Here is a 27,548-nt window from a genome sequence, read left to right on the forward strand (position 1 = left end):
TTTCCCAAAATCTGCTCTCTTAGCGGTTGGCATACATTTAAGTAATTACATTGATTTCCCAGTTAAATAAAAACCGATAATTTCACATGTGAAATAAACATGGTTATTTCACTCTCTGACGACATACAAGGCGTTGTCAAGACATCGATAACAGCGGATCAAAACAAACTGTGAATGCGTAGAAAAAAGATATAGTTCCTTACATGTTTTACATTAATTCCTTTAAAAAAAGCCATTTGCCAATGTAATAAAAAGAATAACTAATTAAAGAATTCAAATATTGAAAAATATTCAACTCGTGACCGAACAACACTGATAATTAACTCATGCGCGTATAGCATTTGGAATTAATGTGCTGTTCGGTCACTCATTGAATATTTTTCTCTATTTGAATTCTTGGATTAGTTATTCTATAAATATTAACCATAACTAACAACAGTACATACAAAACATAACATTCAAAATTTGCTGTTTCAGAATCTAATGTATCCTGGGTAATATTTTCAAAAGCAAAAAATTGTGATTGGTTAAACCAATTCTAAACCATGGATACTCAACCAATAATCTGATGTTATTTTCATTTCGGGTAGGAACAATGTCATTACCCATAATGCTTTAGATTCTGAAATGGTGAGTTGACTGCCTGGAAAAACAAATATTTAACAATGATTGTAATTTGCTTTGCATATGATGTACAACAGTATTTGGCAACATAACTAACACACTTTATGAACAATTGCTCAAATCAACAAAGATAATAAAAGCATGAAAATCAACAATAGGTTTTTAGATCATAGAATAACTTTTAATAATCTTTAGCACTTTTATCCGTTAATCAAAAAATGCTTAACATAATTTACAAAATAAAAGTATGCCTGGTTTGTTTATTCTTCATTTTTTATGATGTTATTGTCCAATTTTGTTGATGAGCCTGTATGAGCACAATATTCAAGGCATGAATGATACTATGGCTAAAAACCAGCTTTAAAAGTACTGTTTATTCTATTTAATTTTTACTTCTCAGTAAGAAACAGATAAAAAATGAAAGGGTGTATAAATGAAAGAAAATGGAATTTGGATGCAATCTGATAATAATTTTAAGACCACATAGGTCAGACAAGCAAAGAACCTTAAAAAACTGAACATCTGTGTATTTTCCATAGAGTTTCACATTTGAAAACTCCAGAATTTCACAAAGCAGTGATGGGACACATTTGAAATGACTTTAAGTTTTATCAGTGTTAGTTATATACAAATTAATAACAGTTTATTCCTTTTTTTTTAAATTTACAGTTCATCACATCAGTCTTAAGTCATCATCCAACATGCCCCAGATGACAGTTAAAAGTATCACAAACACAAAAATATCTTTGAGCTTGGTTCCTGGCCTGAGGTAACAGATCAGGGCACTACCCCACTAGACTGTATCCCGGTTCAGTATCATCGTTCAAGGGGCATTTCTTCAATCACTGTCAATACTTTGCTAGCACTTTCTCTAACTTTCTCATCTTTATGCTCCTTCAAACTTTTGACAATATTGGTTAATCCTGAGTTCATTATTTCATCTTTTAAATTTTCTGAAATTAAACAGGATAATTCATTGCTTTAAAAGACAGGTGTAAATTTTTCATCAACAATGGTGATATAACAGCATAGCGCATAAACTTCTTGTAAACAATTCATATCAACAAATTAAATAATGCTTAAGAATTCAGTAAAGTTGGATCGTTTTAAAAATTTATGAAATATATCATGATAAAAACTTTATGTGTAATGACATATTTTTATGTTTTCAATGTTTTTATACTTCAGCAAATTAGATGCTCTATTGCAAATTTTCCTAAAAAACAAAACTCCCATAAACCTATAAAACAAAAGTTCCAAATACTGGTTTACATTTGGAAGCATTTAAAACCTTCAGCCAATAAAGATCCTTTAGTTGCATTATAAATGTTAAAGCATTGATATACCCTTTTTTTTATCATTTTAAAAACGTTAAAGCACCTTTTATACCAAATCTGATTTTTGAGGTTTGGCTTCTTGCATTTAAATTTTTTTTTCATTTAATAAGACACTTTTTTCTTACACTATTGTGTATATCATGAAGAAAGTAAACCATAGACAGTGATTATTTTTCACTTTTCATTCAAATACCAAAATAATGGGTAATATGAAATATATATTCAAATATATTCCAAAAAGAGCCTAAGCAACCATTGAGTTTTGTAGCTCACTTGCCTTAATTTTTGTATGTATTTTCTCATTTTGATTTTTTGCTGTAATACTCATATACATGTAATTAGTTTGATGAAAGACAAAAATCAAATATTTAATAACAGACAGCAAACCAATAGACACAATTTCATGCTAACAAATATTTAAAGTCACACACAAAAACCTTTAAAATATAAACAAAGAATCCAGAATCTATAATATTCAATGGACTTTAGAATTTGGCACAAGTTTACTTCGTGATGTAGTTTAATGATTTTTTCTTGGTTTACAGTACCAGGAGCGATGACAACTTAAAACCAAAATCATTTTTCTGCAAGAGGAAAGATTTCAGCATTAAACAATTTCTGTTCGATTCTTTGCGCACATTTTATTAGCAAAGCAGTCCCTTCTTATAAGTTTGTTATTCAGAACTATATATCAGCTTATATATGTCTGCTAATCAAACTACTTACTGCAAATCAGCAAAATACTTTCTAATACTTCATACACAAAGAAAAAGAAAACAAATCTTTTCTTAACTATTGAATATAAAAACTATCAAAATGCAAAATATTTTTTTTTTCAAATATCTTATAAAATCCATGGTAATCCCAAAAGGTGAAGATACATTATTTGTATTTCTGACCAAACAAAATAAAAACAAACCAGAATTACATACAATGTTAAGTAAATACCACTCATATAAATTGACGACAAAATTCCAAAAAAATCAAATTTCCTCAGAAAGCAAGATACTGCATGAAAGATCTCAAAGTCAATTAAACAGCATTACTAAAAATATCTAAAGATTAAATGTAGACTAGGAAATAAGGAAAACAAGTAAACTAGAGGTTCTCAAGAGCCTGTATCCCTCACCTGACTCTACTTGGGATTTGGAAATCATATAAAAAAAGATAAAATTTGGCTACAAATTAACAACACTTGGCAAGCACCTGTTAAGAAAGGAGCATTCATGCTATAAAATTGAGAATGGAAATGGGGAATGTGCCAAAGAGACAACAACCCGACCATAGAAAAAAACAACAGCAGAAGGTCACCAACAGGTCTTCAATGTAGCGAGAAATTCCCGCACCCGGAGGCGTCTGGTTTCATTCAATTCAGTGGTTCTCTAGAAGAAGACTTTTGTATGCATTTCCCATAGGGTCCAATGTTAAACTAAGCCCCTGGAGGCAATCTTGGATGATGGATCGGCTACAAAGTAACAACACTTGGTCAGCATCTCATCAGGAACATTCATACTATGTTTGGTTTCATTCCATTCAGTGGTTCTCTAAAAGAAGAAATTTGTAAGTATTTCCCATAAGGTCCTATGTTAAACTAAGTGCCCCCACTGTTGGCCATCTTGGATGATGAATTGGCTACAAAGTAACAACACTTGGTAAGCATCTCATTAGGAACATTCATGCCATGTTTGGTTTCATTCCATTCAGTGGTTTTCTAAAAGAAGACATTTGTATGTATTTCCAATAGGGTCCTATGTTAAACCAAGTCCACCGCTGGCGACTATCTTGGATGTTGGATCGGCTACAAAGTAACAACACTTGGTCAGCATCTCATCAGGAACATTCATGCTATGTTTGGTTTCATTCCATTCAGTGGTTTTCTAAAAGAAGACATTTATATGTATTTCCCATCTGGTCCTTTTTTAAACTAAGTCCCCCGCTGGCAGCCATCTTGGATGATAAATCGGCTACAAAGTAACAAAACTTGGTCAGCACCTCATAAGAAACATTCATACTATGTTTGGTTTCATTCCATTCAGTGGTTCTCTAAAAGAAGTCATTGTATGCATTTCCCTTAGGGTCCTATGTTAAACTAAGTCCCCCGCTGGCAGAAATCTTGGATGATTGATTGGCTACAAAGTTACAGCACTTGGTCAACACCTCATAAGGAACATTTATGCCATGTTTGGTTTCATTCCATTCAGTGGTTCTCTAAAAGAAGTCATTTGTATGCTTTTCCCATAGGGTCCTATGTTAAACTAAGTCCCCCGCTGGTGGCCATCTTGGATGATGGATCGACTACAAAGTAACAACACTTTGTCAGCACCTCATAAGGAACATTCATGCCATGTTTGGTTTTATTCCATTCAGTGGTTCTCTAGAAGAAGTTCATAATGTAAAAAGTTTACATCGACGACGGACAACGGACGCCAAGTGATGAGAAAAGCTCACTTGGACCTTCAGACCAGGTGAGCTAAAAATGGACAATCAAACCAATAGACAAAGACAGGACTGACAATCAAACCAACAAACAAACTCAGGACAAAGTGATAGAAGTGCAAATAGAACTTTATAAGTGAGACTATGACAACATGCAGACAAAGCTAATCTTTGACACCACTATTGCAAAAGAAAGTCCTAACAAATTACATACATACAGGCCTTTATTTGACAAACTTCCTTTTTATTTTAAACACAATTTGCAAAACTGCATGCTGTTGATTGCATAGATATAAAGAAAGTATTTTCTTCCCCAAATATATGTCCCTAATGTCCCTAATTTCAAATTTACAAATATGATTTTATTTGTATGAAAAATTTGTCTTAGAGTTCACATTTTCTATTATTTCTACACATACAATAAAAAGTCCAGTAAGAAGAGTAAAATAAAAGTAAACAGAAAAAACAACTTGCACAGCCCAAACTATAACAGAAAATAAAATATTACACAACTAAAAGAAGTGAATTTTGACAACACCATCATACTTTGCATATCAGACAGTGATCCTGAACACATAAACAAACCACCACATGGTATTAACTGTGAGAATGGTGGTGTAGCTAGAAATACAAAATTATACTGAGTTATCTCCCTTACAATGGAAATCTGGCTAAATTTATTTAATTTTTCGGATTTAGCATCGCTGCATGCTACTTGTGTATAGATATTACACTAAAACACTGCTTCTCCTTTCAAATAGTTATCAAAGGTACCAGGATTATAATTTAGTACATCAGACGCACATTTCGTCTACATAAGACTCATCAGTGATGCTCATATCAAAATATTTATAAAGCCAAACAAGTACAAAGTTGAAGAGCATTGAGTATCCAAAATTCCAAAAAGTGGTGCCAAATACAGCTAAGGTAACCTGGGATAAGAAAATCCTTAGTTTTTCGAAAATTTCAGTTTTGTAAACAGGAAATTTAATAAAATGACCACATTATTAATATTCATGTCAACACCAAAGTGTTGACTACTGGGCTGGTGATACCCTCGGGGACGACACATCCACTAGCAGTGGCCTTACAATAATTTTGCATGTCACTATTTAATGTTACAACCAAATGAACTGAAAAAGTTATGTGCCACATCCCCCAATTTTTCCTTTATTTTAAATTCAGAGATGCCTCGTAATTACATGTTACTCATCAAAATTATTTAATTTGTTTACTCTTTTTGAATTAAAACTATTCATGTGTGATCAAATGGTCAATGTTGTCAAAATTTTTGTATAAACTTTTGTGTGAACACTTTTTGAGCAATTGAAAAATAAAATAATCCTGTGAATAAGCTGGATTTAGATTCCATTCCAGATCTATCTAGATTTAGATTCCATTCCAGATCTATCTAGATTTAGATTCCATTCCAGATCTGTCTAGATTTAGATTCCATTCCAGATCTATCTAGATTTGCTTAAGCTATCTGCTTTCAACAGAAATAGTTCCTGAAAAGAATTGACCACTAACAAGAAAAATGGTTTGGATTGCTTCTATTTATTATTTTAAGAAAAGGCAGTGTCAAGAAACAGGGAGAGAAAGATGTATAATACAAATTAAAGGTCAAACCGTAGAATAATACATACATCTTACATTTAAAGTTTATCATTGTTTCATCACAAGAGTTTTTGACAAAAGAATAGCAACACTATAAGAAGTATAAATGTGTGATTTATAGTATTAAGACTCTTTTCACAAAAACTCTTACCATTAAAGCTTATCATAAGTTATACTGAAATGTGTTTGACTTAAGGTAAGTGTAATTTTACACTTGATTTTTTTTGTGAAAAGAGAAGCTGGTTTGATCTGTACAGTTGTGTTTTGTTCTCAATGCAGTCACAGTATGTATTGTTATACTTATGTACTTGCTTAAAATGATAAAAAAGAAGTCTTGCACCAAAACATATTTAAAATTCTGGTTAAAAGTTGGGTTATGTCCCCTTACTAACCTGCTTCACACACAGTTTTAGTGAGTGTAAGTGTATTACACAGTATTTCTGGAATGACGTCTGGATTTCCTAATAAATTAATGATTGTCTCAGCTAGTTCTGCTTCCTTCAACTGGAGAGCTGCATCAGCTAAATACAGGGAGAAAATTCAATATCAATAAAATTAAAAAAACATTTGCTTTGCTAAAAAGAAAACACAATCACTGTTTATTAGATAAATTTCAAATTTGTGTTTTTTTCGGTAAATTTCTGATGTTGCCATGATTATGTTATTATGACTTTTCTGCTCTTTGGTCAGGTTGTTGACACATTCCCCATTCTCCATTCTCAATGTATAGTATGAGTAAAAAGACTGGACATGCATTAAAAGGGTTAACATTGTTTAAACTAATCCTAGCAACATGCCAGCAGTTAAGTGAATATAGAGAATATATCTCCCAGTTGATATATATTCCACAGTTTGCATTTCCTATCATAATTTCCTTGATAAAGGATTGCTGCTTAGAAGTTAAGGAAGCTATTAAACCCAAAGGCTCAAGTGGAGAAGTTGAAATCTTCCTTTCAAAATTTTTATGGACAACATCATGAATTGGTTGACTGCTATGGAATATCTGTTTCACAGATGACAAAGGATATGTTCCAAATGGTATAAACCACATTCCCTTCCTCTTTTCCTCCAATGTGACTTACTAAATAAGACTTATTACAAGGTTTGTAGGTAATGAGTGCCACATGTGGAGCAGGATCTGCTTACCTTTCTGAAACACCTCAGATCACCCTGGTTTTTGGTGGTTTGTGTTGCTTAGTCTTTAGATTTCAACGTCGTGTCTTTAATACTGTTGTTTGTCGCCTGGTATTTTTATTTCATTTTTTGTTATTGCATTTCCAGTTTGTTTTTGATTTATCAGTTTGAATATCCTGTTGGAATCTCTCACGTCTCTTTCTTTACAATTTGAATCATGTCTAGTATTTTTTTGATAACATACTGCTGTTTTTTTAGAATTATTGTTACACTTTCCCTTTTTGAGTCTTCTAAAATTATCAGAAGTAAATATTTACCTAATATAGTTGATGCTATTAATGTCAAGGCCATGAGGGCTTCATTCTGCATTACAATATGCTCTGATGCAACCATGGTAACCAATGGCAGAACTCCATCTTCCCTAACAATGTTTCTCATGAGTTCAGTCGATCTTCCATTTTTTATTAACCATGCCAACATTCTAGAAGCTTCTCCTAAAAATATAAATCAATACAATTTTCAATCTTAATGCTGTATCATATTGAACACGGAAAATTTCAAAATTTTCTTTCCCATTCACCATAATGTTATTGTTGTCTTAATTATTATGCAGCAAATATTTCAAGTACATTGGAATATGCCTAACCATTTAGAAATGCTGTCTCAATTATATGAACTAACTAAATTCTATGAACTTTTTATTCTTGTACTTTACTTTTACTTTTCTTTATCTATATTTTGTCCAAATTATAGATTCCAGAAAGAGTTCTTGTCTACGTATCCATCATGACATACTAACAAGCTTGACAAAAATTGGTATAAAATGACATTGAAGGGTATAAAGCAACTATTCAATCAATCACTAAAGAGAAAAACTATAAAGAGTCCATTGACAATTGCAGCCATCTATATCTAGATCTTATAAAGCTCATACTTTTTACTGCATAGTGTTTCTCTGTATAATAAATGGATAAACTTTGTCTTGGAGGGCAATTATTCCTAAAAGGAGTCTACTGGTGGTTTCGACCAAAACTTTTTTAAAAACCATAATAGTGTGACAATCTTATTTTCTGATTGGCAGAGTAGTTTCAGAAAAAAATAATTTTGGTAAAACTCAATGGACTAGGACAGATCATAGATACCAAGTGATGGCAATAGTTAACACTGGCATTATGGATCAGGTGTGTTCAAAAATACATTGTACTTCATCTTCATTTGAAGAGTACTCACTCCTTGCTCTTCATTCTCCTATACAAAAGTTATTTCTGTGTTGAAAATATTAGAAAAATAAATAAATGGAGAATGTGGTGTCCCCATGAGCATAGATGTCCCAGCTTGCATACACATTATAAAGGGACATAACTCAAGAACAATATAAAAGAATAAAAATGACCCTACCCAAATTTGTACTTGATCTGAGATTTGCGGTAATAAGTAATGTGTATAGGTTTCATAATATTTAGTTGGGGCAAACTTAAGTTACAGAATAAAAACTAAAATTTTTGCAATATTTCGATTTATAAAGGGGCATAACTCTTGAATCTTTAAAGGAGCACTAGCTGCCAAATTCATGTTCACCAATTTGACTCAAATTCTCATATTTTATTTATAACAATGTAAAACATTTTTCCAAAGTATCAAAAGTATTAAATAAACAATTTACAGGATATAGTCTCAATAAGATGTAGCTTCGTTTCTTGTGAATTTTAGCCAAAACACCATCTAATTAACTATCGAGTTGACCTTCTATGACCATATAAGCGATGTAAACATAAACAAAGATATTAATAGATTAAGCAACTCGTGCAATTGGATTTGTATAGATCTAGTAAATTTTGTATTATAGATTAAATATTTATGTTTATTGTCATTTTAACCTTTATAAAAATGTTTTTTTGTGGATCGAACCAGTCAATCAAATTATTTACCTTTGTTTCACTTTCAATGTGGACATTCTTTTCCTTTAAATAAACGTACACGGACAACGCATGCGTTATTCTATCTCAGTCTACGGGATTAAATTGGAGTTCACATGAATAAGGATTTAATGAGGTTGAATTATTCACTTGCAAGTGAATAATTCATTATCAAAGTTTATTAGCTTAATTTGACAAAATTAAACAATTTTAGCTGATAAAAGCATATCATTATTTCACTATTTCACTTTCATTAACGATTGAACAAAAATATATTACTTTAGATTTTTTATATATCTTGTAGTTAGTGCCCCTTTAAAGTCACACCACCAAATTTCAACTTGATCTGTGCTTTATGATAATAAGCATTGTGTGTAAGTTTCAGAACATTTGGTTGAGGCAACTTAAGTTAGAGAATGGAAACTAATTTTTTTGTAATTTTTCCATTTATAGATGGGGCATAACTCAAGAATTGTTTAAGCGACCCCACCAAAATCAAATTTGATCTGTATTTTGTGTAAATAAGCATTGTGTATAAGTTTGATAACATTTGGTTGAGGCAACCTTAAGACAGAGAACGGAAACTAAAAATTTAGCAATTTTCAATTTATAAAGGGGCATAACTCTAGAATGGTTAAATTGACGATACAAAAATTCAAACTTGATCTGTGTTTTGTGGTAATACGCATTGTGTATAAGTTTGATAACATTTGGTTGCGGCAAACTTAAGTTAGAGAACAGAAACTAAATTTTTGTAATTTTTCCATTTATAGGCTGGGGCATTAACTCTAGAATGGATTGAGTGACACTACCAAAACTCAATCTTGATCTGTATTTTGTGAAAATGAGCATTGTGAATAAGTTTCATAACATTTGGTTCAGGCAAACCTAAGTTAGAGAACGGAAACTAAAATTTTTGTAATTTTTCCAATTATAGGCGGGGGCATAACTGTAGCAGTTTGAGTGATGCTACCAAAATTCAAAGTTGATCTGTGTCTTGTGGTAATAAGTATTGTGTATAGGTGTCATAACATTTGGTTGAGGCAAACTCAAGTAAGAGAACAGAAACCAATTTTGACGTAAGGGCATACAGATGGACAGGGGTAAAACTTAATGCCCCCTCCGCTACGTCGGAGGCATAACAATGGCATATTTTTCTGAGGACACTTTTATCATAAAGATATCACCAGAACAATACTACTTTTCAAATGTAAGAGGTGTATGAGTGATATTTTTAGGACTTTGGTCACAAGAGACAACTTTTGTCAATTTTACCTTGCACACCAGCATGTTCATCACATTCACACCATTTAACCAACTTGTTTAAAAAATCTCTATTATTTCCCAGCTGTAACGCTACTGATTCTGAAAATAAAATAAGAAACATCTCTAGATATAACTTGACTTGGCACCCTGTCAAAGAGCCCTAAGTGTCCATCCAATTAGCTCAGTGGTGACAGAGGACAAGAACATATTTTAAAGATCTTTGAAAGTAAAGACACTGAGTAATGTTCCTGCTGTGTATTTGACTTAAGACATGAAAATCAAAATAATTTAAAAGGCATTGATTTCCTTCAAACTAGTTTAACCCCACCACATTCTGCATGTGTCTGTCCAAAGTCAGAAGCCTGTAATTCAGTTGATTTCGTTAGTTGTTGTACAATGTGTATATCAAAGTTTTTTTCCATTCATTATCTTGTACATAAATCAGGCCGTTAGTTTTCTTGTTTGAATTGATTTACATTTTTCATTTTGTGGCCTTTTATAGCTGACAATACAATATTAGTTTTACTCATTGTTGAAGGCCCTAAAAGCCCTAAAGTTGTTTTAATTTCTGTGACGTTTGGTCTATTGTGGAGAGTTTTCTCATTCGCAATCATACAACATCTTCTTATTTTTATATTCAAAAGGAATCCTTCTTTATGGTTAATTTGAACTAGCTAAGTTGAGCAAAGGCATTTTAGTGAAAGTACAGTCAGCAATGAAATCTCAAAATTATCTCTGCCTCATGAATTCTATATTCTTACCCAAAACAAATACAGACAAAAGATACTGTGACTGGCTTATCTTAATATACTTTTGATTATTTTAATTGTGCCAAAAAACAAATTGTTTGAAGTTTTATTCCAATGAAGGTCTACTTAAAATAGTTTGCTGATTCTATCAATGTGTTCTGACACACCATAGAACCATTTTGATGTATATAATCATTAAAACTTCTTCTTTACTGTCTTTGAATTTAAGTAAACACCCAAAATATTTAAAAATAAAAAGATAAACAGCTTTTAAGCATAATAAATGCTGTTGTAAAATTGACTGTAAAATATTTTATAATATAATGTCAAACAAAGGAGGTTTGATGAATAGATATAGGAAGATGTGGTATGAGTGCCAATGAGACAACTCTCCATTGCCAAACACTTTTTCTTAATTATAATAATCATGCATATCTTCTAAATCTTGCAATATGTTTTGAAGACGTTAATCTATGAGATATCGTTTATGATGTACATTTTATTTTATCATCTTCTTGTAATTTGCCTTTGTTTTACAAAAATATACATCACCTTGAGAGAAAAAAAATCCTAAATTACAGAATTTGAGTCTTTTACTAAAAAAGGATTCGCCAAAATAACCAAATATGCAAGTTTTGCGTTTACAAGGAAAGTTGTTTTGAATGCATACACCTTATCGCTATTTGTCCGCCATTACTGGATATTACACAGGTTCCCGTAAAAATTTGATGTCACAAAACAAAATATCTGACGCCACAATGGAAAAGTGATTGTTGTATGTATCAAAAATTCAAGCGGCCAGGTCAACCGGGATTAGCGATAAGTTGTATTATTAATGGTAAGGCTGTTGCTATTTTTTTTTTTTTACAATCAAGTCAATGAGCCATCAAATATAGGTCATACCGATCATCTTTTTCATTTCAATACTAGAAAAAATCTATACAAAACACTTTGATTAGGACGTAGAACTACTGTAGATGTTTTGTATAACCTTTGTTTTGTCAATAAAGAATCACTGTTCTTTCAAAAAATACCAGACATAAACAATTTCTAACAAACACAAAGCTTGGAAAATGTACTCTTATACTCAACTAAACATGCAAATTGACTACTTTACTTTACTATCTCTTCCTATGTAGAGCATCAACTACTTTCAGGTAAATTAAGATAAGTAAGACAGACAATTTACCATTTGTCAGCTGAGAAGTGTGCAGCAATTACGTGTTGTTATTAAACAAAATCATGATTACTTGTTTAATCAGTTGGAGGTTTTCTGTTAGTGATCAGAAAGTATATAATCTATGATAGCTTCAAATCTATATAAAAATATGACTAACTGACCTAGGAAATAACTTTTGCATTAAAATTTGCCATCTCTTTCAGAACATTTAAAAAATTCGGGATCCAAAATAGTTAAAATTTAATAAACAGAGTAATTTTAGGAAACAAGAAACTTATAACAGGTGCACTAACTATATTATCAGTTCAAACATCCTCCTACACTATATTTTTACTACAATGTAGTGGGTAGCTACATACTTTTGAGAAGCAAAGTAAACATGGACAACAATAAAACAGTATTTTTTAAATCAACGATTTAACTAAAATCATTTACATAATTTATATTCTAAAATGAATGCAGATTTTTTTTTTCTAAATCAATTTATTTTTACAACTAAATTGAGCATGTCTATATCAACCTATTTTTTAAAGTGTTAATTATCACATGCATCTCTCTATTAGAAAATTCAATATTTCCTTGCAACAGTTAAGAATAATAATGAAACAGACTTATTTCACATATTAAAAATATTCTACCTCTACTGTAGTAACATAAAACGGAGTGGCTATTTGTCCGGCCATTGCAATGCGCATGTCATCTGGGATATAGTGTGCTTTCGGAAATGTGTGTAATATAATCTTCAGCATCACCAATGGGACGCATGTAATCCGATCCGGCACTGATTTTCAATTTTAAGATCATGGCTGAAAATGGCGATATCAATATTTGTGATAAATCTTGCAGTTTTTGGAATTTGACAATGAAATACGATAGTTTGAACATCAAAAAATGATATAATCTTATGAAAGAGACTAAAAATGGGGGGAATTGAAGTGGGGATGTCTGATATAGGATTATAAAAAGTGGCGTAATGAAATACAATACACGGGACAACTTGACAAAGATGGGATCAGGAGAAAAAAGAACAGAGGAGTTTGGGAAAAGGAGAACACCGTGTCACCCCGACCACCTCACTTAAATTAAAAAAAAATCAAAACCTAGAATTTCTGAATAAGATTTTAACAGTGTTGTTCACTTTTTATTTGTGTGTGTGTGTGGGGGGGGGGGAGGGGGGCATAATAGAAAAATCTCCCATCTCTCACTAAAAATATGGATTACTTTATGTCAAGGGGTCTATAATTCTCTTTGACAGCTACAGACATAATTATTTTGTATCTTTTTCAGCTACACAAAATCCTTTACGTTAACTTAACTTACCTTACTGAGTCCAACAATATTTAAGTTTGTTTTACTAGTAATTTCTTCTCTCTCCTTATATAAAAAATATGTAATATACATAATTTTTTTTCTTATTATTCGTCATCCACATTGGACTATATTCTAGTATGAAGAAAATAAAAATTTCAATTACCAGTAACAAGATTAGGCCCTAACAATAAAGATTACACACATTTGCTACCCCCTGGTGCTGCTGAAGATAATATTGCACGCATGCACAAACAGTGACATGTGCATTGTATTGGCCGAACAAATAGTCCTGGTACTATTCGTCCGGCTAGCCGGACAAATAGCAACTGCCAACATAAAACAAATCCCTTTTTCCCTTCAATTAACAAATTGCTATGCACCTGTACATGATAAATTACCTACATTGTATTAATATAATATTTATCTATACTCTACAGTCCTATGTCAGATTAGGAAGCTTTTATGCTCAAATGTTTATTCACAAGAAAACAATGTAACTCTTGTAGAAGATATTAATCACAACAATTATTACAGAGCTTCAGTCTTGTCTGGCTAATAAAGTTACCAGTTAATTTATTATTGGCCTGTTTCCCTGTTTCAGTCTGTGTCCTTGAGAAATCCTTAAGGTAACACAAACAGAACAACACAGGTACAGAATGACCAGTTTTATTTAAGGAAAGAGTGGACTGTCAATGGTGAAAAGTCTCAACATTCTTTGGAGTATTTTTGTTCATTATATACAATTATTCACAGTTATAATCTAATTTATTTGTTTTAAGCAGATTTCTTCAAAGACCTAATCATTGTTGTATTCATTTTATATTACATTGCATTATATATTTATTCACAAAGTTCCATTTTATTGTAATTTTTAACAAAATTAGTGTTAAATTTAAGAAAATTAGCTTGTCAGTACATTGAAATATTCCTGTTTAAAATTACAAATTCAAGTTCGAAATAATTTTATATAGACCTTAAAGTAAATTTCTTATGGTCATTCATACATCAGATATAGGTCACGGTAACTTTTTTTTATATTCAAAGTTTGACCTATATCTGATATTATTTAGAATCATTCATGCATGGACTATAGGTTAACACATCCCTATTCTGTTTGCACCTTAAAGATAATTTTCAGTGTGTATCTTCTAACATATTGTCATTCTAAATTGACTTTTAAATGGATGGACAAAACACTAAATCAACCCAAACCATCCTATGGCCTTGCTATTCAAGAAAGTGGTAAAATGGTAAAGCCAAAACGCTCTGAAGATCACGTTTGCCAAAATGTTTGTCCTTATCTATTAAGTAATTTTCAGGTAAGAATTCACAGGTGTGTCATTGTTTTCGCATTACATAATTGTTTATCTTTATTTAAGACTAAGTCTGTAATATATGTCAATGTTTATTTCACAAGTAATATCAATCTGTCTGTATATCAATATAATCACATTCTCTATGCCAGCTGTAAGGGTAAAAAACAAAAGTTTATGCAATTTCTTCTTCTTGGCCTTGATATTGCATGTATCATCTAAGACTTCATTATCTGATAAACGTCTGATATTCTATTTGGAGTAAATTCCTGAACATAATGTTTTGTACTTAAGTTGTTGTAATTAATTAGAATTAACATACAAAAACTCTTATTTTTAATGCACTCATTTGGGATTCTTAGTTTATATATAGATCTAAAGGCAATAATTAAATAAGAAAAAATAACCCACAATAATCCTGGATATCAGATGAACTTGGATTTTTCAAATTTTTTTTTTGACAAATGAATTTATAGATTGACATAGATTAATATAAACAGTTTTCACGGTGACTTAATTTTTTTTAAATTGACAAATGAATTCTTAGTTTGACCTTATTTTTTCAAAATAGATTTCTAAACAATAAATTTTAATATGCAGACAAATAAATCTTCCTACATCCATTTTTCTATAAAAGATAGCTAAACATGCTAAAAGAAAATAGATCATACAAGTTTTTTTTAAATAGGTCAATCTGTCCTATCATATATTTGATGCCTGACATCTGACATTTTGAGTTTTAAGATTGTTCTAACAAATGATATGAATACTAATAGCATCACAAGATTAGGATCTGTGCGAAAACTTAAGGGGTAGACCTTGGTTCAGGGAGATAACTCTTTAAATCAGTTGAGGGTTTGTAAAAGTCAAGTTCATCAATGTATTTTAAGCATTTACCTGAAACAGATTGAAAATAATCTATGTAACCTAGAAGCTTAGAATATATTCTTAAAAAATGGTCGACACAAACGTACTGATGATTTTAAGAGTTATTTCCCTTAACCTAGGTCTACCTCCTTAAGTTTTCACACAGATTATAATCTTGTGATGCTATTAGCTATATATGATAAGATACAATTTCTCACAATTCTGAAAGATAATCATTTTAGATTTATATAAGAAACTGTCAAATTTATGCATATATTTCCTTACTTATGGATAAAAAATAGCATAACTAACTGTGTGGCTCATTATTACCTAGGTAAAGCTTATATTCACCATAAATAAAGGATTTTTTTAATTCCAAGCTAAATTTCTTAAAAAGTACCTTGCCCATCAACAAGCATCCTAAGTACCCCTAATAATTTGAAGACTACTGCCATCACATTTGATGATGTTAAAATCATTACAGCTTCTAACACACCACATTGTACCAATAATTGCTTGTTAGATACTGAAAGAAAAGATTAATTCATATTTGTATTAAAATAAATACAACACAAATATATATTATATTAAAAATAACATTTATTTGTTACATTGAAAATCTTTGTGAATAAACTCCTAGAAATCCTCAATACAAAATTTGAAGATAGTCTCCCATACACCATTTGCTATGGGAAAATGTAAATAAAAGAAGAAGGTGCCCATGGGATACAATTAACCCCTTTTAAATATACAGCAAATCAAAAAGCAATTTTTCCATTTATAAAGGGAACTGTGAAATTTCATGACAGCAGTGCTAATTATTAATTTTTAGAATTTTGTTTGCAGAATAATTTGTGCAACATTGCACCATATTTTTTCAACTACACACTCAAGGTTGGAAGGAAGTAATGATGCCCCTAAAGACACAAATAATGACAATAATGTTGGCTGAAACTTAAGTTCTTGATGTAAATGCAAAGAACTTGTAAGTGGTCTATTGAAATGGCTAGATTTCTAGCACAATAAAGTGTGGCATATCATAGTTTTGTAGTTAATGTTTTTTTACATTCTTCCTCTTTTATATCTTATATACTGTGGATTCATTTTCATGGGTATCAATTTTGGTGGATTGCTGAAAACTTGCATATCCTTGGATATTTGATTTCGTGGTTTTGCCAATTTCTGCATACAAAGCCTATTGAAAATATGATATTCGTTGAACAATTGAATTTGTGGTTCACCTGTACCCACAAAAGCCACAAAAATTTGTATCCAACAAATGATACTGATTCCACAGTATCAATATATACCCACCTGGAATGGCTAGGTTTCTAAGAGCACTAAGTATAGCATGCCGTAGTGTTATTTGTTCCTCATCAGAATTTTTAAGTACTGATAATAATTTGTCTAAGACTCCCTCTTCTACCAACTTTCGACAGTGATCATCTGTGAATATAAAATATAAACATGATATACAATAAATTTTCTATTTGCCAGAGATATCTATAATAAAATAAAAAAGATGTAAAATCGGATACTTTCAAATTATCTGTTATTAACATTTGGCTGATATGTAGTAATTTATTGGTTTAGTTTACTGATGAATAATGTGGTGCTGAAAAAAGCATGTCTGGAACATACTTTAAAATTGCATTTACATCAAGTACATTTACCACACTTAGATATTTATTTACATTTTCTTATGAATGACTCAAATTCATATTTGTCTTTAATTTCAAGTCTTATTCTTAGTCTTTTTTTGGTGCTAATTGTTAAGGAACAAAGAGAGATTCATAATAAAAGTTAAAGACACAGCAACCCAACAGTTAGAGTTAACATGTTTTGGCTTGCTCTTCTTTATATGTTTATATTCTGTCCTTTTCTAGTGGCAGTATACATTGCTTCAACCTTCATTCTGCGTGGCCCTTTTTAAGGGACCAACCTATTGTATTTATTGTTGATTAATTCTCATACTGAACATGCATGAAATAATTACCACTGGACTTTAAACAACCAATAATCAATCAATATATTTATGTGGTATCAAACTATGACAAAGGTAAACTCAATACTTATTTATTTTGTGTCATTTGGTATCTTGTGGAGAGGTGTCTCGGCATTGGCAATCACACCACATCGTCTTTTGTATATTAAATGACAACTTTTTGTGTTTTTCTGATTAAAAGGAATATTATACCATACCATTTCTTGCAAAATTTCCTACAGCCAGAGCTCCAGACAACCTTAAATGATCAACATCACTGTCTAACCACTTCACAATCTCATAAAATACGGGACCTTCACTATTCTTAAATAATGCTTCCATGCTCTTGTCTGAAAAATAAAATAACATTTAATTTCTATTCTTTAGATGACCAAAGTCTCTCATTTCTAAGTGATTGTGATTGAATTATATTATGAAAGTAAGTAAAATCAAGGTATAACTACAGTAAATTCAAAACGTTGCCCCATTTACACCTAGAATAACACTGCCCCATTTACACCTAAAATAAGCATATACAAATGAGAAAGTGACTTGCCATACAGGCATGTATTCTGTAGTCCAAATATAAGGTTGACCCTTCCTGATCTCATGACATCATCCCATGATTTGTGTTGGGTTCTTGTTTCTTAGATTTAAGATTTCTATGTAGTGTTTTGTGGATTTGCATGTCTTTTCTTCACTTGTGCCTTTCATGTCATGGTGTTGTTATTATTTCTTGGACATGAGTTTTGAATGTCTCCTTGGTATTATCTGCTTCTATTTTTAACCACAACTAACTACATTCTTATCCTCTATTCTGACCTATTTATGGTAAATACTAATCATACAAGTATTAGAGTTCCATATATACAAGTAAATTGTACTAATACAGTAATACTTCAGTGTAAAATATTTTGATGACCAAAAATTGTGGTAAAAAGATAAAAGAATACAATAGCTATGAATGCAATAAGACAAATGATTAACTAAATTTCAGTATTGAACTTAATAATATGTTCAAGGACTTGTATAAATACAATTAAAGATTATTTTTGAATTTAAAACAATGAGAAAACATAAGTGCATCATTAAATTCTTGGCAATTCTCTTCAGAATGATTTTTGTGAAATGAAAAGTTATCAGTTTTGAATCTTTAAGTTGCCAAAACAATTAAAATAAGTAGCATAATTACGCAATATAGATGTTTTCTACTGCCAAGTAAGATGCAATCTTCAGATCAATACATTCTGTTTTTTTTAACAATAAATTAAAAGTGAATAAGTGCACATATGTCATGCATAAACTCTGTACGTGCTGTTATTTCTGAACTGTTTTTAAATTTTAAGTATTTTTAAAAGTTTTCATATTTCACAGCAAACTCTCCCACAATATAGCCTTTTTGTGATGATGCGGCGTAAAGCAATTACCTATCAATCAATCAATCAATCAATCAATCAATCAATCAATCAATCAATCAATAAAAGCTAAACTAGGCTTAGGATGTTGAGTTTTGTTGGAAGCTTGTCACATGTATTTCAGCATGTATCTCAGTCTATCACTCCTATATAGGTGCTTAAATTGACAATTTTATTACATTAAATACCTCACCTTCATAAATTTAGATATCAGTCCACTCGCTGCATTATTCAACCGGAAACCAGCCAGAAAAAGAAACCATGACCCCGTGACAACCTCTCCCACCTGACACCTGTGTGTCCTAAACCTTCATCATTTTTTCCGGTTCTACAACGCATGCTGCACGTTTTTTTTGTGGAGGAGGAAAAAGTTTATTTTTTCACAAACAGTTTAACAAGTTGATAATTTATATATTTAGTAATTTATATTGATATTTTTGTTTATAATTCTAGTATATTTGGATAATTTTATATTAATTTTATCTGAATATTATGGATAAAATTCCAGCTTCAGGTACCCAAGAGGTAAGTGACAGTCAAATTCACACATCCAATGGTAATTTGTTGTCCCCTTGGCGTTCGGCCACCCATTCAGATGAATTTTGGGATAGAAGTTTGGAGTTTATTCCAGGTGTTTCTGGTGTCGGTCTGGAACAGGACTCGGAACCTGTTCCTGTCAGGACTTTGCCTTTCACTCCTGGTGCTAGTCAGTTGAGGTTATCTAGGCCTAGCAGGGTATCACATACCGTAACTAGGCCTGCAGAGATACCAACGTCTCCTGTGGCTTGCACGACAAGCAGGCAGGAGACACTACCAGCTGGCATCAGGAGTGACCCCTTTTCTCGGACTAGGTGGCCCATGAATTTTGCATACCCTCCCATGCCTATGGGAATGCCCAACTTGCCGCCTTATCCCCAGCCTTTTGATCCTTATTCGGCTCAATCAGTTTGGTCTGGTCAGGGGTTTGGTGGTAGATCCTCTTCAGAGTCATCCTCCTTTAAGGATGAGATGAGGAGTCTTACCACCTCCATTCACAAGATACAAGCTACTGTTAATGCTAAGTTTTTGGAATTTGGTAACAGGCTTGATCTTATGGAGTCTAGGGGTCTGTATCAGGATCCTGCACAGGATCCTCCCAGACCTCCTAGACAGTTGTTGGAAGACGACTCAGTTTCTTTGGCCCCTAGAAGTCAGGAAGGTAACTTTTTGGAGGACCAAGATGGTATTTCTGATGTTGATAGTGTAGTAAGCACAGAGGGAGATGCTTTCGCTCCTAAGGATCCTGCTTCAGGCAACCCAGAATGCCTTAGGAGTCTGGTCTATTCTATTCGTAGGAATATGTCGGATATGCCCATGTCGTCTCCACCTAGGGTTTCTTCTACTCCTTCAGATTTCATGGCTTGCTCAGGTATAGTCAAGCCAGAGTCTAAGGGGTATTATTCTTTTCCAGAGTCTGGGCACTTTACAACTGCTTTGTCTTTTGTAAACTCTTCTCTGGCTGAGAATCTTGCTAACACTAGCAAAACTGGTGGTAGTAAGTTCTCTGGTTTCGGACCTGCCTCTTACCCAGGGAGATGTAGATCTAAGGACTTTGAGATCCATGGATCTTCCTTGGGTATGTCGGCTCCTGCTTGTGACCGGGCTTTTTCTAGTTTGCTTGGTTCGAAACCTTTGGATGGCCTCAGACTTTCTCAAGCTTCTTATGTCAAGTCAGAGAATAATCTGAGGTGTTTGACTTTTGTTCTTGAGACAGCTGAGCACTTTTTGTCAGCAGCTGGGTCTCTGTTAAAGGACAAAGGGGAGGAATTTTCAGATTTGAGGTCTATGCTGCTTCAGGTAGACAAGAGTCTTGGAATGTCTCAATTCCTTCTTCTTGGTACTGTGGCCAACTTTACTCTTGCTAAGAGACAGGAGATTCTTGAAAAATCAACTGTCTCTGAAGCTCTTCAGCAGAGACTTGTCAGTTCTCCTTTGTCTAAGGACAAGTTGTTCTCTGTTTCCTTAGAGCAGTTACAGGAGGAGGTGAATAAGGCCCCTCCTGTAGTCAAGGTGGATGTGAAGGTCACTGATGGGAAAAGATTTGTCAAAACTACTCAGATGAATAATCCTTCTTCTTCTTCGTCTTCTCATCAACCCAAGGCTTCTACCTCTTCTTCTTCTTCACAGTCTACGAAGAGGCCAGCTTTTTCTCGTCCCAACTATTCAAGTGGGAAGAAAGCTAAAGTGGTTAAGGGAAAGAAGCAGGGTAAGTGATGTGTTGTCCCCTCCGTTGAATCGTTCCCCACTGGAAGAGGAAAATTATACTTCTCCTCTTCCTCATCTTCCAGTGGGGGGCAGGCTGTCCCACTTTCTAGATCAATGGGCTCTGATAACTTCAGACAAGTGGGTACTTTCGATTTTACGGAGGGGATTGGAACTTCAGTTTCTGGAACAGCCTCCTCTTTCTCCTGTTCCAATCAATCTGTCAGTGACAAAGGATTCTCAAAAGAATCAGTTGTTACAAAACGAAGTGAACATTCTGATTCAGAAGGGTGTATTGGAGGAGGTAAATCCTCCTTTTCATCTAGGGTTTTATTCCCGGCTGTTCTTGGTACCCAAGAAGAACGGGAAAATGAGACCGGTTCTAGATCTTTCTGTTCTCAATCAGTATCTGGTGGTCCCACATTTCAAAATGGAGACCAACAGGTCTATCAGGTCGACAATTCATTTAGGAACTTGGACAACCTCTCTAGATTTGATGGACGCCTATTTTCACATCCCTATTTCTCACAAGTTTCGTCATTTCCTGAGACTGGTGTGGGCAGACAAGGTTTACAGTTTCAAGGCTATGCCTTTTGGCCTGGCTATTGCACCCCTAGTTTTTACCAGGATTTTTCAGACGGTGGTGTCGTATCTTCATACTCGGGCAGTTCTCATTCATTCCTACCTAGACGATTCTCTCATCAAGAATCATTGCCGTTCTCTTTTGGAGGAACACACCAATTTGTCTATCCTTTTACTCCTGAGACTGGGTTTTTTGATTTCATGGGAAAAATCAGAGATAATTCCCAGTCAGAGTTTCAATTTCCTGGGAGAACATTTTCGGACAGATTTGGGTCTAGTGCTTCCTCCAGAAGAGAAGGTAGTCAAGGTATGTCAGTTAGTCAATGCTCTGACTCAGTTTTCATCTGTCCCAGCTCGTCAATTGCTTCAGCTGGTGGGTTTCTTGATTTCGATCATGGACGTCATTCCACTAGGACGTCTACACATTCGTCCAATCCAGTGGTATCTGATGGAGTTTTGGCATCCAATTTCTCAGTTGTGGGAGGCACCTGTTCCCATCCTTCCTCGGTTGTTACCTCATCTTCAATGGTGGCTTCAGGAAAAACATCTTCGGAAGGGAGTTTTGTTGGATCCTCCAGACCCCAGCCTAACTTTGTTCACAGATGCGAGTCTGATGGGTTGGGGAGCTTATCTGGAGGGCAGGACAGCATCAGGCCTTTGGTCAGGTGCTCAGTTGGAGGAACACATCAATCTTCTAGAGATGAGAGCTGTGTTTCTTTCTCTCCGTCAGTTTCAGGCTGTGATTCAGGGTCAGTCACTACTGGTTGCCACGGACAACTCCACAGTAGTGGCTTATCTTCAGAATCAAGGAGGGACCCATTCCTTTTCTCTGTATCATCTGAGCAAGGAAATTCTTCTTCTGTGTCACAGTCTCAATATTTTTCTGTCAGTGAGACATGTTCCAGGCAGTCAAAATCTTCTGGCGGATGCTCTCTCCCGTTCCCGTGTTCCAGTGAACACAGAATGGGAAATTCATCCATCAGTGTTTCAGGAGATCATTCTTCGTTGGGATCGTCCTCATATAGATCTTTTTGCCACCAGTCTGAATCACAAATTGGAGACTTACGTTTCTCCCATTCCAGACGAGAAAGCTTGGGCAGTAGATGCTATGACCCTATCTTGGAAGGGAATGTTCAGTTACATGTTCCCTCCTTTTCGTCTTCTTCCAAAGATCTTGCACAAGATTCAGAGGGATCTTTGCAAGACCATTCTTATTGCTCCGGCTTGGTCAAGACAGTCTTGGTTCCCAGAACTACTACTTCTGTGTTGTGCGAAGCCCCTTTGTTTGCCTCTAAGAGAGGATCTACTGTCTCAATTCAAAGGAAGAAAACTGCATCAAGGTCTGGAGAATCTCCATCTGCACGCTTGGTTGTTGTCAGGGATTCCCTCAGAAAGGGAGGCTTTTCTGAGGGAGCAACCAAGCGTATCTCAGGATCAGTCAGACAATCTACAGGAGCAGTTTATGACTCCAAATGGTCTATCTTCTGTACTTGGTGTCTGTCGAAGCAGATTAATCCACTCTCTGTCACTGTACAACAGTTAGCGGATTTCTTCCTTTACCTTTTTGAGGAGAAAGGTTATTCGCCTTCTACTATAAAGGGATATAGATCTGCCATAGCCAGAACAATATCACTTTCAGGAGGCTCTGATTTTGGGGATAATGAGTTTTTGTCATTATTGATAAAAAACTTTTGCCTTAATAGACCTCGTCAAAGGCGTTTGGTTCCTTCTTGGGACTTAGGTTTAGTTTTGAAGGTTCTTCAGTTTTCACCTTTTGAACCTTTACATTCAGCCTCCTTCAAATTTTTATCTTATAAATGTTGTTTTCTGATAGCTTTGGCTACTGGTCGCAGAAGGAGTGAGATTCATGCTCTGTCAATTTCTGAGTCTTGTCTCCGCTTTGCATCTGATAAGTCTTCAGTTACTCTTCTCACTGATCCATCTTTTTTAGCAAAGAACCAGTTACCTGATAAAGGTTCTGGTATTATTACTATTCCTGCTTTACCTCCCACATCGGATAATCAGGTTTTGTGTCCAGTGAGAGCCTTGCTTGTTTACCTAGCTTCTTCAGCGAAATTAAGATCTGCTGGTTCTTCTAGGTTGTTTATTCCTATTAAAAAAGGAATTTCTGACATTTCCGCCAAAACCATTTCTACTTGGATTTGCAATACTGTCATTTTGGCCTATAAATCTGCTTCTTCTGAAGTTTTAGTTAAACATCAAGTTAAAGCACATGAAGTAAGAGCCTTAGCCTCTTCTTGGAACATTTTTAATTCCTCCTCTATGTCGGAAATCATGTCAGCTGGTTTTTGGAGGTCTGATAGTGCCTTTTATAACCATTATTTACGGTCCATGCCTCTTCATTGTGACAACCTCTATTCTTTAGGGCCTTTGGTTGCTGCTCAACAGGTTGTTTTTCCTCCTCCTAGTGATGGGGATTCAGCCCTTCGTTAAATTCTGTTATCTAAATTTATGAAGGTGAGGTATTTAATGTAATAAAAATTAAATTTTTAGAATTAAAATTTAGTTTTGTAAATTAAATACTCACCTTCATAAATCAGAGGTCCCTCCCTCCTCCCCTTCATCCCCCTTTTAGTGCCTAGCATTTTAAGGAATAAATGATGAAGGTTTAGGACACACAGGTGTCAGGTGGGAGAGGTTGTCACGGGGTCATGGTTTCTTTTTCTGGCTGGTTTCCGGTTGAATAATGCAGCGAGTGGACTGATATCTAAATTTATGAAGGTGAGTATTTAATTTACAAAACTAAATTTTAATTCTAAAAATTTAATTTTAAACTCAATCTATGGGAATGGGATAACTTGAGTTAGTCCATTGTCTGAAAAAAGTCATTGATTCAGTCTGGTTACTTCAGTTTCATTTAATTCTTAAATTGATGGTCTTGCAATATTACAAGTGTATATAAATCAGCACCAAAAACATTAAACATAACAGATAACTAGAGGATAATCTGCATTGCATGACATTCTATCATCAAAACTAAAGACTTTAAGTTCTACAATTATCTGCGTCTTTCTAAGATTATTCTCAATAAACTGTTCAGCTTTAGTGTCTATAATACTAGTTACAATGATTAACATCAGGGGCGGATCCAGCAAACTTAAAAAGGGGGATTCCCATCCCAAGATAAAGTGGGAGTTTCAACCATATTTCCCCATTCAAATGCAGTGATTATAAAACAAAAGTATGGGATTTCAACCCCCCAGAACCCCCTGGATCTGCCACTGAACATTAATAAAAAATCCCCATGAGAACACATTTCTCACTTTATTATCTGGAGATGTAGAGTAACATTAAAAGTTTCTTAAATAAGATTGTATCAATATTTTAACTTATATTAAAAATTATTTCAAAATATTTACCACCAGTGAGCAAAAGAACTAGCAAATCAGAGGCCATTTTGATTGTCTGTTGACTTTCAGTGTCTAATTTGCCAGTCTTTGATTGGATAATCCTGATCAGGTGATTGCTTAAATTTGTTTCTGCCAATAAGTCCTTGATCTCATCTGAAATGAAAAAGCAATGTTAGTATGAAATCATGTTAGTTCTTTTGTCCACTCAAGGAGTTTCAGATACAAATAAATCATCAGCTATTCATCAAAGGAATATATCACAAAACAATAACGACCAGTTGTCATCAAAGTCAATTGTGCCATGTATGTTGTTATGTTTTCAAGAAATTTCTAAACAAGAATATGAGTCCACAGGGCACCATGCCTCCTAACATTATTACATTCCAGAATTCAGGTAAACTATGAAAATCTGGTTCAAAACCAATAATTTGGTATTTTTATTAAACGGTTCACTTTATTTATGACCATGTGTACTTTTTATACCAAAACTTTTGACCTTGAGATCAGGGTCAAGTGAATGCAGTTTATTATGAGGAAATGTGGGGTATTCATCTATTAAACAGCAAAGCAACAACAACAGCAGGAGGCATCTAGATGGCAACATAGTCTCAAATAATCAACTGGTGTCCAGACAACATGTCATGCTCTAAATTGTATTGAATCCATAAATGTTATGCATGATGTATTGTAAACTAGGACTTCACTGTGACTTATGAGTTTCTATGCAGTAAAGTATTTGATTATAAACTCATCATAGATAATTTACACTGCACTGGCAATGAAGTAAAACTTTGTTAACTGACACCCACATATTCCAGAGATAAACAAGAATGTGTCCCTAGTACATGGACCGTGAAAATGGGTAAAATCTCTAATTTGGAATTAAAATTAGAAAGATCATATCAGAAGGAACATGTTACATGTGTATTAAGTTTCAAGTTGTTTGGACTTCAACTTCATCAAAAACTTCCTCGACCAAAAATGGCAAAAACTTTAACCTGAAGTGGGACAAACGAATGGACAAACAAACGGGCACACAGACCAGAAAACATAATGCTCATAAATGGGGCATAAAAAAGTTGAACCAAAAAATTTAGTAAATACGATGTACTCTTCAAGTCAGTGAAATTGATACTAAGACCAAAGAAAGACTTACCCCACTCTGACATGTTTATCAACATATCTAGTATAGTATCTGTATGGGCTCCATCATTATCTGACTGTAACAGGTTGACAATAGTATTACATAGGGTAGACTTTACTAATCTATCTCTACTAACTTCTGGAAAGATAAATAGAAGATTTATATTATAAGCATGCTGCCAAGACAAATTAATCAACTTCTTACCAAAATAAGTCAACTAAGGGATTACATGGTTATGAAAAAGTCTTTTAAGGGAGACCAAATATGGACCATTTATTACAGGCTACTAGTAATACCTTGACAGGAACTCTAATACTTATAGACCAGAAAGGGTTGACTGGCATATGGACAAATATTGTCACCAGGACAATTTCTTATACATCCAGAAGTTAGATCCATCATGAAGACATGTTCATTTCAATACACTTTTGAGGGGTTTCATTAAAATCTGGTTAAGGGTTTAGACAAACTTACAGACATATTGTGACAAACAACTCCTATAAACAAGCATTATAATGAATCTAATGAACATTTATTAGGCTTGAAACATTTCAAACAGGAAATAACAAAATAAAAAAATAAATCTCTACAGCAAGTGAACATCTTCCTTCTGTTGTTTACACAGAAATTACATCAGTTTAATCATTGAACACAAGTATTACCATATGTCTTCAAAAATATAATAAATTGAATTCTCTAAAAAACATATGAAGATAACCAATGATTTGTCAATAAAACATCTCTGAACCATTAATATTCACATCTTGAAATCGTAACAGCTCTCAGAGATGTAAAATCATTACTGGAAGTTAAAATCTTAGCTTAAATGTGAAAATAATGGAAGAAAACTAAATGCCACCTTCTGACAATGTAATCAGATATCTTAAATGTAACAACTGCATCATGGCCTAAAAAAATATGTTTTCACTAATTAAAGAAACCGTCCATGACCCTACATTCCCTATGTAAATATTGACCATGAATGATTGACCTTGGAAATATTGTAGAAATGTTTGGTTACAACACAGGAATTCCATTGTTTACTTGTTTTGTTTTTCTTG

At 33.5% G+C, this 27,548-nt stretch overlaps 1 protein-coding gene across 2 annotated transcripts in view; it reads right to left on the minus strand.

The window, feature by feature from the left end:
- Positions 1–359: 359 nt before the first annotated feature.
- The window catches only part of LOC143045296 (rap1 GTPase-GDP dissociation stimulator 1-B-like), a 73,464-nt gene continuing 46,275 nt past the window's right edge, over positions 360–27,548 (minus strand). Inside the window, exons 7-16 of one of the 2 annotated variants that reach the window (XM_076217721.1) lie at positions 26,500–26,625; positions 25,353–25,496; positions 17,953–18,084; positions 17,065–17,196; positions 16,151–16,276; positions 10,340–10,429; positions 7,466–7,642; positions 6,407–6,535; positions 4,944–5,018; positions 360–1,577 (exon numbers count right to left, since the gene is read on the minus strand). In XM_076217721.1, the coding sequence (XP_076073836.1) occupies positions 1,441–1,577; positions 4,944–5,018; positions 6,407–6,535; positions 7,466–7,642; positions 10,340–10,429; positions 16,151–16,276; positions 17,065–17,196; positions 17,953–18,084; positions 25,353–25,496; positions 26,500–26,625 (1,268 nt within the window). In that variant the 3' untranslated portion in view covers positions 360–1,440. The remainder of the gene's footprint in view (positions 1,578–4,943; positions 5,019–6,406; positions 6,536–7,465; positions 7,643–10,339; positions 10,430–16,150; positions 16,277–17,064; positions 17,197–17,952; positions 18,085–25,352; positions 25,497–26,499; positions 26,626–27,548) is intronic. The other variant, XM_076217722.1, reaches the window with a different exon arrangement.

The sequence above is a fragment of the Mytilus galloprovincialis genome, chromosome 9 (genome assembly GCF_965363235.1).
Source record: "Mytilus galloprovincialis chromosome 9, xbMytGall1.hap1.1, whole genome shotgun sequence".
NCBI classification, from domain to species: Eukaryota; Metazoa; Mollusca; class Bivalvia; order Mytilida; family Mytilidae; genus Mytilus; species Mytilus galloprovincialis.